General features: G+C 36.1%; 2 protein-coding genes across 2 annotated transcripts; both read left to right on the top strand.

Moving 5' to 3' along the window:
- The first annotated feature begins 1873 nt into the window (after window positions 1-1873).
- Window positions 1874-2806, top strand: LOC138833708 (olfactory receptor 4C16-like). The gene has a single exon (XM_070031998.1). It carries the CDS (start codon window positions 1874-1876, stop codon window positions 2804-2806), a length of 933 nt encoding a protein of 310 aa, XP_069888099.1.
- Window positions 2807-14975: 12169 nt separating this feature from the next.
- On the top strand, window positions 14976-15908 carry LOC138833707 (olfactory receptor 4C46-like). The gene has a single exon (XM_070031997.1). The coding sequence runs from the start codon at window positions 14979-14981 to the stop codon at window positions 15906-15908; it is 930 nt and encodes a 309-aa protein (XP_069888098.1). The 5' UTR covers window positions 14976-14978.

The raw sequence follows: 15908 nt of genomic DNA, 5'->3' as shown, positions 1-15908 counted from the left end.
CACTAAAATAAATTATACTTTAATTTGCATATTTACTTGCATCTATGTGGTTTCTAGTGTCATCTTCATAAGAAGGAGCTGGAGAAAAGTTTTGCTCTTGAAAATAAAACACCTGATGATAAAAAAATTGGTAGAATTTGATAGAAAAAGTTATATTAAAAAAGTAACTAAGAATTGAGTTATCATTGACTTTTTGAGACAGTAACAAATGATGAAAAAATTGTAGTAGAACTGTAGAAAAATAATAATTGTTTGCTGTTCCTCTTGTCTAAAACCACATCTCATACCATTTCTGAATTTCTACCCTGCCGTAAATCATGAGTGTTTCTGAATCTCAGATTAAAAAAACTCTTCCTGAGATTACTACTGTGGTTTGGTCTAGTGTCACCTGCTTGATGCTTTCCTGCCAAACTACTCCAGTTCTAAGTCATGAAAAAAACACACCTGTATATGGAAACATGAACAATTAATTTAGTTGCAATAGCCTCACTGTCATTTAGCTTAAATGAAATCAAGGGATGTTAACTAGTGTAAAGAGTGCTTCTTGTAAAATTAAAAAAAAATTAGAAACGGTGATATTAAAATATCATTACCAATTGTTTCCATTCCTTTGTTGATTTTAAGTACAAAATATCTTTATGATGCTTTAAGGTAGAAACAATTTTTTGGAGATTATATAGTTTTTAATCTTTTTTTTCAAAATTGAATATCTTAGAGAAATTTTATACAGCTCTATGTTTCTATAAACTTGTATGCAACTTTAGATTTATAGCATGAAATTACAAAGTAGTCAGATATATTCTAAATATTGAGTGACTTGTTAATTAAATTTTTATTGGTATTATAAGGGTCATGTATAGAGGAGTAACCATTTCATAAGTCTTGTAATAAGTGCATTTCTTTTTGGACAATATCACTCTTTCATTCTTTCTGTGATTTTATTTTTATTTATTATTTTTGCTCATTCTGGAGCTTGAACTCATGGCCTGGGCACTGTCCCAGAGCTTTTTTGTGCTCAAGGCTAGCATTTTGGTCCAGTACTATTTCAGGCTTTTTCTGGGTAGTTTATTGAAAATAAGAGTTTAACAGATTTTTCTGCTGACACTGTTTTGAACCATGATCCTCATATCTCAACCTCCTGAGTATCTAGGGTGACAGGCGTGAGCCACTGGTGACCAGATTTGACTGATATGGCTTTTTTTTAAGCATAAGTTTTAATAAGTGTCAGAGAAGTAAAACATGGTCCCTAGGATTACACCTGTAATCCTAGCTACTCAGGGGGCTGGTATCTGAGGATTGTGGTTCAAAATCAACCCTGGCAGGAAAATCTGTGAGAGTATCATAATCTCTAATTAACCATCACTGGAAATAACCACTTGAAGTAGAGCTGTGGCTCACGTGGTAGAGTGCTAGCCATGAGCACAAAAGCTCAGAGAGAGTACCCACCTAACACCCTGAATTCAAGCCCCAGTCCTAGGAAAAAAAAGATACACGCCTTTTATTTTCCATTTATTTAATTGACAAAATTAAGCCAAACATGAGAAAGCTAAGAAAAGTTTGAATTTGAAGGATGGTATTGGAAAACATCATATTCTGAAGTATATTTGGGACTCATAATAACATAGTGAATTAGTCACTAAATTTGAGCAACAAGAGGTGAAGAGATTTATTAAGAAACTTGACAGAATGGACATGATGAGGATTATTTAATTTTGCTCAAACTATCCCATAATATTTCATAGCCATCATATTTCATAATATTTCATAGTTAATTACATTACTACTACTACTACTATTATTATTATTACTATTATTTTTATTATTTGGCAGATACTGTATTTCACACTTGTCCAATTTCTTCTTTCATCTAAAGATGCAACTAAATAATAATGTGACTGAGTTCATTCTGCTGGGGTTGACACAGGATCCACTTAGGAAGAAAATAGTGTTTGTTGCTGTCTTGATGTCCTATTTGGGGACATTGCTGGGAAATTTGCTGATCATTACGACCATCAAGAGCAGCCAGGCACTTGGGAGTCCAATGTACTTCTTCCTTTTCTATTTATCATTGTCTGATACCTGCTTCTCCACTTCCATAGCTCCTAGAATGATTGTGGATAGCCTTTTGAAAAAGGCCGCTATTTCTTTCAGTGAATGCATAATCCAAGTCTTTTCCTTCCATTTCTTTGGCTGCCTGGAGATCTTCATCCTTATCCTCATGGCTGCTGACCGCTATGTGGCCATCTGTAAGCCCCTGCACTACACAACCATCATGAGCCACAGAGTCTGTAGTATTTTGGTGGCTGTGGCCTGGGTGGGATCTTGTGTGCATTCTCTAACTCAGATTTTCCTGGCCCTGAGTTTGCCTTTCTGTGGTCCCAATGTGATTGATCACTATTTCTGTGACTTGGAGCCCTTGTTAAGCCTTGCCTGCTCAGATACTTACATGATCAACCTCCTTCTGGTGTCCAATAGTGGGGCTATTTGCATAGTGAGTTTTGTCATGCTGATGATTTCCTATGCGATCATCCTGCATTCCCTGAGGAACCACAGTGCTGAAAGCAGGAAAAAAGCCCTCTCTACCTGTATCTCCCACATCATTGTGGTTATCTTATTTTTTGGACCATGCATATTTATATATACACGTCCTGCAACCACATTCCCTATGGATAAATTGATAGCTGTGTTTTATTCTCTTGGAACACCATTGCTCAATCCTCTGATTTACACCTTGAGGAATGCAGAAGTGAAAAATGCCATGAAGAAGTTGTGGAGGAAGAAATTAATCTCAGATGATGTGAGATGAATGTAGGCCTCAAATCTATTGTGTGTGTTTGTGTGTGTGTGTGTGTGTGTGTGTGTGTATGTGTGTGTGTGTGTGTGGATTAACCTTACAGAATGTTCTTCTTTTTAAAATCCTTTGTAGACTTGAGATGGTATCTTAGGTATCTTAGTTCTTTTAGATAAACAAGCAATGTGAGCGTATAAACTAATTGAGTTTGACCCAGTTTTATGCAAATACAACAAGCAAGACTCTCCTAAGTCCAAATACGTTTGGACGGCTTATTGGCAATGCTGTAGCTCTTTGCTGACTCTGCCTCTTCAGCTACCAAATATGGCTTATGATTTTGGTGTGTGATTTTTGTGCCTTTCTCAAGGTTGGTTTCTGGAGTTCTCTGATACTAGGTGCCCATCTAAACAGCCACAGTATTTATCGAGAGGCTGAATCTGGTATGCATCCCTTCTTCTAGACAGTTTCTTTTATTATGTACTCTGTTCTTATTACAGCTAATTATCAACTTACCCATTTTTCCTTATTCAGCAGGAATTACCAGATTCAAATAGTTGCAGAAGCTTCATTATAAAGCACAGTGTGTAGACTTTAGGTCACTCCATTTCCAATTTTGATTTACACTCTACAGTCTTACCAGCTTTTTACCCAGATTTATTGAGAACAATGATGAGACACAGAGAGAAAATTCAACCCATGCAAGAGTCTTTAGATCTTACCAACACCATAATTACAAATGTAGTTCTGTAGCCATGGTATGATTTTTTTGGTGGTAAAACAAGTTTATTCTCCTAATTTGATCCATTCTTATATTTTAAAATTTTACCTTGAATTATAGTGACTGCAATAGTTTCTTTATAGGAAACTATAATTCTGTTTGTAGTATATCAATCTCAAATTAATGTAGAAATAATTACATGGGCTAGAAATGAGAATTCAGAAATTTAATAATGTATTACATAACCTATTACCCATAAGTAGCCAACTAGATAGAATATAGAACATGATCAAAGGAGCCTAGAAAGGAAGGCTGTTTTGTTTTCTTTTTGTCTTGTTAGTTTGTCTATAAGTCCTTGGGAGTGTAAGGGGAGGCACAGAAATTGAGGGACAAAATGACCAAATACAGTGGTGGTACTCATTAGACAGTATATTGAAAATGAACTCTACAACTTGTGGGTGGAATGTGAAGGAAAAACTGGAAGACTGCAAGGGAATGGGTTATATTGTTTAAAAGGAAATGTACTATTTGCCAGACTTATGTAAACTGGTTTTGTTATCAATCAATACTGGTATCCTGGAATGAGTTTTTGGAAGTATTTTCTCCTTTATTATATGAAATAGCATAGGAATGCCATGCTAGTTCTTCTCTAATGGTCTGGTAGAATTTTTCAGTGAATCCATCTGTTTGTTGTCATTTCTGCTATTACTTTTGCTAGAGATGTTCCACATGATTTGGAAATATACAATAAATCATTTGGGTTTTCTTATATTTGTTAATAATAAAATAAAAGCATTAAAATATGAAATTTCCATACATAGATTGTAGTTTTTTGTGTGAATACAATATATATTAAATAATCAAATATCTGTGTAAATACATGAGTAGTTTCTTTTATCTTTTTGTCGGTCTTAGGGCTTGAACTCTGGTCTTAGGCGAGCTCCCTGTGCTCTTCAGCTCAAGGAAATGTCCTACTGCTTGAGCCACAGTGCCACTTCTAGTGGCACTTTCTAGTGGTTTACTGGAGATAAGAGTCTCAGAGACTTTCCTCCTGACTGGCTGTGAACCGCAATCCTCAGATCTCAGCCTTCTGAGTAGCTAGAATTATAGGCATGAGCCACTGGAGCCTGTCTTGTGAGGAGCTTTTAAATCTGCATAGGAACAAACCCAGAATAACTCCTTTTAAATTATGCTAATATATATTACAAAAGATGAAACATTACTAGTCAGTAAGAACATGAAAAATTCTCATCATTGGTCCCACCACTGGAAAAGATCTCCATCTTTGATACTGACAAAGGTCCTGCCTGAGCAGCTAGCTCCAACTCAGGCCTTGGAAGTAAACAATAGGAGCCATTTCACAGGTCACGGTAACCTGACCTGACCTGCCAGGTCCAGCTCCACCCAGGGAAAGTTTCCCTTCCCAGGCAGAGAAGTATCTGCCCCCAGAGGAGTGACTTTCTTCACTAGGTAAACAGACCCAGAGGCTGCCCCTCCCCACTGCAGCCTAGGCAGCAGGAGAGGTAAAAGACAAACAATTGAAAATCAGTAAATATAAATCCCGAGAATGGCTCCAGGCTGGGCTCTGTGAGTGCCTCTGGAGCTAGCCCCTCAGGGATGATAGGCCTCAACCCTATCCAGAACCTAGCCTCATCACAGCAACTCCAACCATCTCCCTCTTTTGTGATCCTCAAAGCAGATCTCCCTCCCAATGAACTAGCCTGAGAGGAATCACAAAGTCCTAGGAAGGGAGAGCTTCCTTCTCCCTGCTTAAACAAACTGACTTAAGAAACTAATCAAGCCACAGAAATACCAAACACCACAAGCAAACCAGAGAGGCCACCAAGAGACTGGTTACAGACACAGGGGAGATACAATATTCCCCCTCCCCTGCCCCCCAAAAAACAAAAAATAACATTGAACACCAAATTAAGAAAATAAAGAAGTTCATACAAGAACTAAAACAAAGCTACAACAAAGAATTTGAAGCCATCAGAGCTAAACAATTAGAAGGAAATGAAGTAAAAAAACAAAAAACAAAAAACAAAACAAAGTAGAAATTCTTGACAGTAGGTTAGACCAGGGAGAAGATCGAATCTCTGGGATTGAAGATAGCCTAGATATTATAGAGAAAGAACATGTAACTATCCAAGACAAATCCAAGAAATATGACAGATCTATTCAACATTTGGAAAACACCATCAGAAGGCCTAATCTGAGGATAATGGGGGTAGACCAGCACCTAAAGACAAAAGTTAATGGTCTAGGAAATTATTTAACACAATCCTAGCAGAGAACTTCCCAAACATGCAAAAAGATAGGCCTATTCAGATACAAGAAGATTTTAGAACCCCAAATAGACCAGACCAGAACAAGACATTCCACCGTCACATTATAATCCGCACACAATCAATTCAGACCAAGGAAAAGATCCTTAAAGCTGTCAAGGAGAAAAGATCAATCACCTATAAAGGGAAACCAATTACAATCATCTCAGATTTCTCAGCAGAGACAATTAAAGCAAGAAGAGCCTGGAATGATGTATGCCATGCCCTAAAGACAAACAACTATCTACCAAGAATACTGTACACAGCTAAAAACTCTCCTTCATAACCGAAGGCCAAATAAAAACCTTCCAAAGCAAAGAAAACCTGAAACAATATATCTCCATCAAATCAGCCCTACAAAAGATACTAAAGATGTCCTACACATAGTAAACCAACAAAACCACAATAAAGGCCAAGAAACCTCATCCAAATTGAGAATCCAAGAACCATAGGAAGAACCCAGTTGCCCCAGCCCCCAAGAAGATAGATAACATGGCAGGAACTCCCAAATACCTCTCAGTCCTAACTCTCAACATTAAAGGACTTAACTCTCCAATTAAGTGACATAGACTATCTAGTTGGATTAAAAAGCAAGATCCTTTTATCTGCTGCCTTCAGAGTCACACATTGTCCATAAAAACAAACATATTCTGAAAGTGAAAGGCTGGAATAAAATCTAACAAGTGAATGGCCCCCATAAGCAGGCAGCAGTCGCAATCCTAATATCACATAAAATATACTTCAAAAAAAATTAGTGAGAAGAGATAAAGAAAGTCACTACATATTAATTAAGGGATTTCTCCTTCAGGAGGATATCTACTCACCAAACAACAGAGAACCCAAATTTATCCAAGAAACACTATGTTCCCTCAAATCTCACAAATTTCCAAAGACATTAATTTGGGGGGCTTTAACACATCACTATCTCCACTAGATGGATCAACTTGGCAAAAACACAACAGAGAAACCACAGATCTAAACAACTGCATAGATCGACTAGATTTAACAGACATCTACCAAATATTTCACCCAGCAGCATCAGAATACACATTCTTCTCAGCAGCACATGGAACCTTTTCCAAAATAGACCATATTTTAGGTCACAAAGCAAACTTGCCCAAATTCAGAAACATTGAAGTTATACCTTGCATTTCCTCAGACCACAAGGGAATAAAATTAGAACTCAATACCAAAAGCCACCAAAGAAAGTCCTGTAACACATGGAGGCTGAACAACACACTGTTGAACCACCAGTGGGTCATGGAAGAGATTAGAAAGGAAATTCAAATGTTCATAATATTCAAGAAAAATGAACACACAAATTACCAGCTTCTCTGAGACACCACAAAGGTAGTACTCAAAGGAAAGTTTAGAGCTCTGAGTTCCTACACCAACAAGTTGGAGAGATCTGAAACCAACAATTTAATGAGACATCTGAACCTCCTTGAAAAAGAGCATCAAGATAAACCCCAATCCAGTAGATGGAAAGAAATAATTAAAATTAAATCAGAATTAAATGAATTAGAATCCATAAAAACAATAGAAAGAATCAACAAAAAAATCAACAAAAAAAATAACAAAATTGATAGACCCTTAGCAAATCTTATCAGAACAAGAAGAGAACACACCCAAATAAACAAACTCAGAGATGAGAATGGAAACATCACCACAGAAACAACCAAGATTCAGAACATTATAAGAGAATACTTCTTAAACCTTTATGCTAATAAGTTTGAGAATCTGGAATAAATGGATGATTTCCTATCATATTGACATGCTGAAACTAAACAAGGAACCGTTAAACCAACTTAACAGAACCATATCAAGCATCAAAATAGAAACAGCAATAAGAGACCTCCCATCTAAGAAAATCCCAGGACCAGATGGATTTACAGTGGAATTCTTACAAGGCCTTGAAAGCAGAACTCACACCAATACGTCTCCAACACCTCAATGAAATTGAAAGAGAAAGTTCACTACCGAACTCATTCTATGAAGCCATCATAACCCTCATCCCAAAACCAGGCAGGGACTCATCAAAGAAAGAGTACTATAGACCCATTTCTTTGATGAACATTGATGTAAAACTTCTCAACAAAATTTTGGCCAATCGATTTCAACAGTTCATCCAAAAAATCATACGCTACAATCAAACAGGATTCATTTCAGGGATGCAAAGCTGGTTCAATATGCACAAATCAATGTAATTCATCACATCAACAAGAGCAAGATAAGAACCACATGGTTATCTCAATAGATGCAGAAAAAGCATTTGACAAGATCCAACACCTCTTTATGATGAAAGGCTCTGGAAAAAGTAGGAATCCATGAAACATTCCTCAATACAATAAAGGCTGTATATGACAAACCTACAGCCAGCATTATACTTAATGGTGAAAAACTAAAGCCATTTCCTCCAAAATCAGGAACAAGACAAGGATGTCAACTCTCTCTAATTCTCTTCAATTTAGCATTAGAATGCCTAGCTATGGCAGTAAGACAAGATGCAAACATAAAGGGTATCCAAATAGGGAAAGATGAAATAAAACTCTCTTTTTGCAGATGACATGATTTTGTATTTAAAGAAACCCACAGACTCCATTCCCAAATTACTCAAGCTGATTTGCAACTTTGCAAAGTAGCAGGGTATAAAATTAACCTTCAAAAACCAATGGCCTTTCTGTATGCCAACAATGAGAAGAGTGCACCTGAAATCAGGAAACCAATTCCTTTTGTAATAGCCATAGGAACTACTTAACTAAAAAAGTGAAGGAACTCTATGATGAAAACTTTAAAAACATGAAAAAGGTTATCAAAGCAGAACTTAAGAAGTGGAAAAAACCTCCCATGCTCCTGGATTGGGAGGATCTATAGCCTGAAAATGGCAATGCTTCCCAAGGCTATCTACAAATTCAATGCGATACCTATCAATATTCCAACCTCATTCTTCAAGGAAATAGAAGATGCAATCCAAAAATTTATATGGAACATTAAAAGACACCAAATAGCAAAAACAGTCCTTAACAGAAAGAATAGTGCTGGAGGAATATCAATACCAAATTTCAAACTCTACTATAAAGCCATAGTAATAAAAACATCTTGGTACTGGCACAAGAACAGGACTCAGCCAATGGAATAGAATTGAAAACCCAGAAATCAACCTACAGGACTTTACTCATCTAATCTTTGATAAGGAAGCTAAAAAAAATAGAATGGAATAAGACAACTCCTCAGTAAATGGTGCTGGCAAAATTAGTTAATCACCTGTAGAAAACTAAGGCTAGATCCTTCTATATCACCCTGAACCAGAATCAACTCCAAACTGATCAAACACCTGGGAGTCAAAGCAGACACCCTGAAAACATTACAGGATGGAATAAGAGAATCCCTAGGTGTTCTTGGCACAGGGCCAAATTTTCTTAGTAGAGACCCAGAAACACAACAAATCAAAAAAAAAAAAAAAAAGGTTGCACAAATGGGATTTCATGAAGCTGTAGAGTTTCTGCATGGCAATGGACATAGCTAGCAAGATCAATAGAAAGCCCACTGATTTGGAGATCTTCACTAGCCGAAGAATGGATAAGTGTCTCATACCTAAAATATACCTGGAACTCAAAAAATTAAATCCCCCAACAACAAATCCTCAAAGAAACAACTGCCCAATAAATAAGTGGGCTAAAGACTAAGAGAGAAACTTCTCTGAAGACAAAGTAAGAATGGCCAATCGACACATGAAGACATTCTCAATCTCTCTAGCCATAAAAGAAATGCAAATCAAAACAACATTGAGATTCCACCTTACCCCAGTTAGAATGACTATAATCAAGAACTCTAATAACAACAGATGCTGGAGAGGATGTGGCCAGATGGGGACTCTACTGCATGGTTTGTGGGAGTATAAACTTGTTCAACCACTTTGGAAAGTAGTATGGAGGTTCCTCAAAAAAGTCCACATATAGTTTCCCTATGACCCAGCAATTCAATTTTTGAGCATTTACCCAAATGATCACAAATAAGAGCAATATATATATATATATATATATATATATATATATATATATATATATATACAATAGAATTTTATGCTTCCATCAGAAAGAATGACATTGCCCTATTTGTTAGGAAATGGAAAGACTTGGAAAAATTACAGTAAGTGAAGTAATCCAGGACCAAAGATACATAGGTCCCATGCTTTCCCTTATTTGCAACTAGTATAAGTCTAGGACAGGCAGAAAAGGTCAATATCTGTGTACATATGAACAGATAACATGATGTTAAGCGAAATGAACCCCAAGATTGGGGTTCATTTTCTTCCTTGCTGTTGTTTCTAACTTATTTATAATGTGCCATGTGAATTTTTTGTTTCTTTGTATGTCCCTCCCCCACGGTATAACCCCTGTTTTCACTGTATTTTATGTCAGTCTAATTTGGGGAGGGGAAGGGACAAAATGAAAAGTTTAAATAGGGATACAGGTTGGCCCATTGTAACAATGAGATGCACAAGACACTGAATTGAAAAACGAACTTTGTACATTATTGGGGGGTGGGGCATAGTTGTGGATGTGGGAGGGAAGGGATGGTAGGGGAAAAACAAAGGAGGAGGCAATAATGCTTCATAGGAATTGTACTCATTACCTTGCTCATGTAACTGTAACCCCTTTGTACAGTATTTTTACAATAAAAAACTTACTTAAAGGACTGAGAAGGTGGCTCAGTGGTAGAGCGCTTGCCTTGCATGCATGAGGCCCTGGGTTCGATTCCTCAGCACCACATAAGCAAAAAGAAAAAAGCTGGAAGTGGCGCTGTGGCTCAAGTGGTAGAGCTCTAGCCTTGAGCTGAAGAGCTGAGGGAAAGCACCCAGGCCCAGAGTTCAGGCCCCACAACCGGACCAAAAAAAAAAAAACTTACTTAAAAAAGCACAATAATTTATGCTGTAGTTACTGTAATGTCTACATAGAAATCAAGTAGTGGTATCAAGTGACAGTTGAGGAATGATTGAAACTCTCTCATATTCTGTCCTTTAGTTTTTCTTGGTGCTTTGAAATGAACTCTCACTATTTAGCTTAGGCTGGATTCCAATACCATATAGTGTTCGTAGGCTGGCCTCCAACTCAAGTTGTATGAATAATTCAACATTGTGCTTTTCTTGGAATTCCTGGTATGTAAATATTTTTTAAGAGCTGTATGCTACTTTTTTAATTCCATATTGACTAGGCCATAGGTCTATAGAAAATGGTAACACAGAGATCTGTGTGGTTTCTGGCTGCGTCATAAGTACTCTGAAATGTGTGCAAAACAGCTTTCAAAATTAAATACTTTAAAATGACTGTTATTGATGTTATTCCTTCATTTATTTTACTCTCAGTCTTTTAGACATGGTTTAAAATGGGTGGAAAAAAGATGTTTCCACAGTGAACAACACTGAACATCACACAAGTTATGATACTTTGCTATTGACATGGCTTTTAGTTTTCTTTTTCTTTTCTTCTTTCTCTACTTTTTTCCTTTTTCTTTTTCATTTTGGTGGGGGTTGAACTCAGGGCTCGGGCCCTGTCATTGAACTCTTTTGTTCAAGGATCGCACTCTACCACTTTGAGCCACAAAGCCACTTCCAGTTTTCTGGAGGTTAATTTGGAGATTTGAAATGTGATCCTCAGATCTCAGCCTTCTGAGTAGCTAGGATTATAGGCGTGAGGTCTAGGGCCTGACAGCTTTTAGTTTTCTTTTAATTTTTTAAATTTTATTGTAAAGATTCTGTACAGAGGGATTACAGTTACATGAGTAAGGTAATGAGTATATTACTTGTCGAGCATTGTTACCCGCTCCTTTTTTTTCCTTCTATTATCCCAGCTAAGTTCAAGAAGAGAAAACGACCATTACATGTTTATGTTCCAACTACAGGGAATGCAATTCCCCATTCAGCTTTGCATAATGCCTAAAATGAAATATTTCTATCAAATGAGATAATGATTTCCAGGAAGAAAAAATAGAGCTGTTAAGTCAAGGTCCCTGAGTCTCTGTTGAAACCTTTAAAAAATCCTTGCAATGGAAATGAAGATATTTTGTGGTAGACTTATCTTGAGCAGAATGGCTCATTACAGTGGATTTCCTTCAGTCTATCTCTTGTCCTACAGTGCCAGAATCACAAATAGAGAACATTTCCGTAGTGTATAGAGAAAAATCTATGCTAAATTCAAATTCCAGTTTTATTTAAAAATATATTTTAAGATCAGGAGAAGGAAACACTTCTACTTAGAAGATTTTTTTTAAACAGGTAAGTGTTGATTTGTATTCAATTGTCTGAAGAATCTTGTTAAAATATAACATATGTCTAGTTTCACAAGTTTCTTTTTCCCAGGTAGACATTTTGAAGATGTGATTGATCTGAATACTCACAACTGAATCATTATTAAAGACTCTCTAAGAATATTAACATAAGCTTTATTTTTTTTACAGCATCAATACTTGTTAAATAATAGAATATTTCATATAATTATGATTTCCAGTATTTGCCAGTCATGGAAGTTTTTATTTTCATTTCAGTTTTTCAAAAAATATACTTAGTATATATCTCAATTTATATTTTGTGCATTTGAGATTCAGAGGTAAAGCAATTTATAACACAATTCCCAGGACTTCATACATGCTATGAAAGTTCTCTGTCACTGGAACCATGTTCCAGTGCTTACATTAATTTTAGATTCAGGCAATTGAACAGGGCCTCGTTGAGTCACTGTGTTCAAATATCTTCTGTTGATGCTGACAACTGTTTGAACTACTCTGAAATTAAATATTTAAAATTAAAATATTTAAAAACATTTTGTAAGTACATATTAAGAATTATTCATTTAAATACAAATGGAGAAAAACAATAGAGATTATTATTAATTATTATTATTAATTATTCATTTAAATGTGAATAGAGAAAAACAATCCTATTGTTAAAATGGATTATACATAGACTAACTTATGGTTAATAAGCATTTTAGTTCTTACATATATTTGAAATCTTATACCTTACAAATATTTTATAATCAGATATGTTGTATTTCAATTTTACAAGTGCATAAGATTTGTCTATTAGGTGTGAAATTTGGAAATTTGAAATCATTTATGATAGAGACCTATTTATTTTCTAATACGTATCTGTTTTGGTCAATAGTCTTAAATTACTTTATGTAAATAAAAATTTCTCATAGCTTTATTAAACAAAGATGGTTTGTGAAAAATATTAAATAATACTAATAACACAAGCCCATGAGATGGTAAACAGTCACAGAATAAGATCTATTGCTAAGAACTTGGAAACAAAATTATTTAATAATTTAACAAAATTATTATAACCCATTTCACATTCTCAGCTCATCTATTATCCATTTATTATCTTCCTGATTCAAGTGATATCTTCAGGAGACTGAACAACTTGTGTTTTTTGGCCTTTCTCAATTCTTTTATTCCTCCCTGAATAGATGGCTAATGATTGTTTGTTGATAGTTTTCTGTAAGTTCAAAGACTTTGACATATATAGTCTGTGAAGTATTAAATCATTCTGTGAATCATGCTATATTCAAATCTATACTAAGCACATTCTGACTTTGCTAATGTGTGTTAAGAGACAAAACTTACTAAAAATGAATCTGTTCTACTGGTTTAAACAATAGAAAGAATAAGCTGAGAGCTGTAGGCTCACATCTGCCATCTAGCTATTAAGCAGGTTTAGATCTGAGGATAGTGGCTCAAAGACAACCTGGTCAGAAAAGTCCATGAGACTCTCATCTTCACTAAACTACTCAGTAAAAGCTGGAAGTGGCCCTGTGGCTCAAGTGGTAGAGGGTCTAGCCTTGAACCAAAAGAAGCTCAGGAACAACTCCCAGGCTCTGAGTTCAAGCACCAGGACTGGCAAAAAAACATGGGGGTAGGGGGAGAAAGAGAGAGAGAGAGAGACAGAGACAGAAAGACAGAAGACAGACAGAGAGACAGAGAGACAGAGAGACAGAGAGAGGCAGAGAGACAGAGAGAGACAGAGAGACAGACAGAGAGACAGACAGAGAGAGACAGAGACAGAGAGAGACAGAGAGAGATATACAGAGAGAGACAGAGAGACATAGAGAGAAATTAGTATATATCAAATTTGCTTTTCTGAACCAGAACCTTAATCTCTGTGATATATTACTTGAAAAATAAGCTAATAGAGCTCATGAATGTATCCATGAAAAACACTGAGCAAACAATGGGCATTTAGTAATTTATATTTTGTCATTCTTTAAACCATAAACATTAGTTCCAGAAATCTGTTCTTTACTTCTATCAAAATGATGAAATAGTACAAATCATCAGGTTATTTCAAGTGCTAAGAGGAGCTATATGTGCAAAGGTCTTGGGACCATGACATTCACAGAACACTTTAAAACATTTCTTGTTCATTACAAAGTAACAGTATTTATAATCAATGTTATGAATTACCTTAAAATATTTCCTGTACATTTTCATTACACGTCCATTGTGACTGACCTATCATTCATGTTGATTCTTCACCCCGACGATTATAAATTATCTAGTGACTTGTTTCCATAGCTTAACACAAATTTGTTTCATCCAAGATAAATCCACTGTTGATTAGTATCCTGGTTTCTACCTTATTCAAATTTGTTGTTGCCTTGTACTCATATTATCAACATTTCATAATTAAAAAAGGCAACGTAGTTCACTTTTATGCTGATTTTTGTTTCTCATTTCCTAAGACTAAAAGGCAAAATTATTTCATTTTCCATTCATTTTTCATATATCTCACTTTTTTGTGCTTAGCTGTCATTGTATCTACAATCTACAAATTCCGTTTAGTCTCTAAGGTATGCTAGACTATTGATTATATTCAAAAGGCCTCTGGCTTTTGTGTATTCAAATTTTTCTCATGTAAACATACTTTTCAAAACGTTTATCCAGGAAGAAAGGTGACTAAACTTCAAGACCCCATAGTACTTTTTATTCATTTAATGCTTCCCCAGAACATAAGAAGTGAATAGAATCTAGAGATGGATTATTGGAGCAAATAGTCATAATAATTAACAATGATTATGAATAATAATTAATCATTTCAATGTGTTATTTTTCAGGTGATATTATTAGCTTTCACTTGCAGTAGATGGAGCACAGGAACAACGTGACTGAATTTATTCTCCTGGGGCTCACCGAGGACCCGATGCTGCAGAAAGTCATCTTTGTTCTCTTTGTGATAATTTACATCATCTCCATGACAGGAAATGTGCTCATCATGATCACCATCACTGGAAGCCCACTCTTGGGGTCCCCTATGTACTTTTTCCTAGACTATCTCTCCTTTATCGATGCCTGCTATTCATCTGTCAATACTCCTAAACTGATTGTAGATTCACTTCATGAAAAAAAGACCATTTTATTCAATGGGTGTATGACCCAAGTCTTTGGTGAACATTTCTTTGGAGGTGCCGAGGTCATCTTGCTGACTGTGATGGCTTATGACCGCTATGTAGCCATTTGCAAGCCTTTGCACTATGCAACCATCATGAATCGAAAAGTGTGTAGCCTACTAGTGGGTGTGTCCTGGGTGGGAGGTTTTCTTCATGGAAGCATACAGATATTCTTCATCATCCCATTACCTTTCTGTGGTCCTAATGTGATAGATCACTTTATGTGTGATCTGAATCCATTGCTTGCTCTGGCCTGCACTGATACCCACACTTTAGGGCTCTTTGTTATTGCTAACAGTGGTTTCATTTGTATACTAAACTTCCTCCTTTTGCTGGCCTCCTATGTGGTCATCCTGCGCTCCCTGAAGAATCACAGCCTGGAGGCCAGGCGCAAAGCCCTCTCCACCTGTATCTCCCACATCACGGTGGTTGTCTTATTCTTTGTGCCCTGTATAGTGGTGTATCTGAGACCTGCCATTACTTTACCCATTGATAAAGCAGTTGCTGTATTCTATACAATGTTAACTCCCATGTTAAATCCCTTAATCTATACCTTAAGAAATGATCAGATGAAGAATGCCATTAGAAAAAGGTTCAGTAGGAAAGTGTTTGCAGGGGTTAAATAA

This window comes from Dipodomys merriami, unplaced genomic scaffold (assembly GCF_024711535.1).
Source record: "Dipodomys merriami isolate MVZ:Mamm:240054 unplaced genomic scaffold, mDipMer1.0.p SCAF_21, whole genome shotgun sequence".
Lineage (NCBI taxonomy): Eukaryota > Metazoa > Chordata > Mammalia > Rodentia > Heteromyidae > Dipodomys > Dipodomys merriami.
The sequence above is the reverse complement of the archived record's forward strand: the minus strand, read 5'-3'. Positions and strand labels throughout refer to the sequence as shown.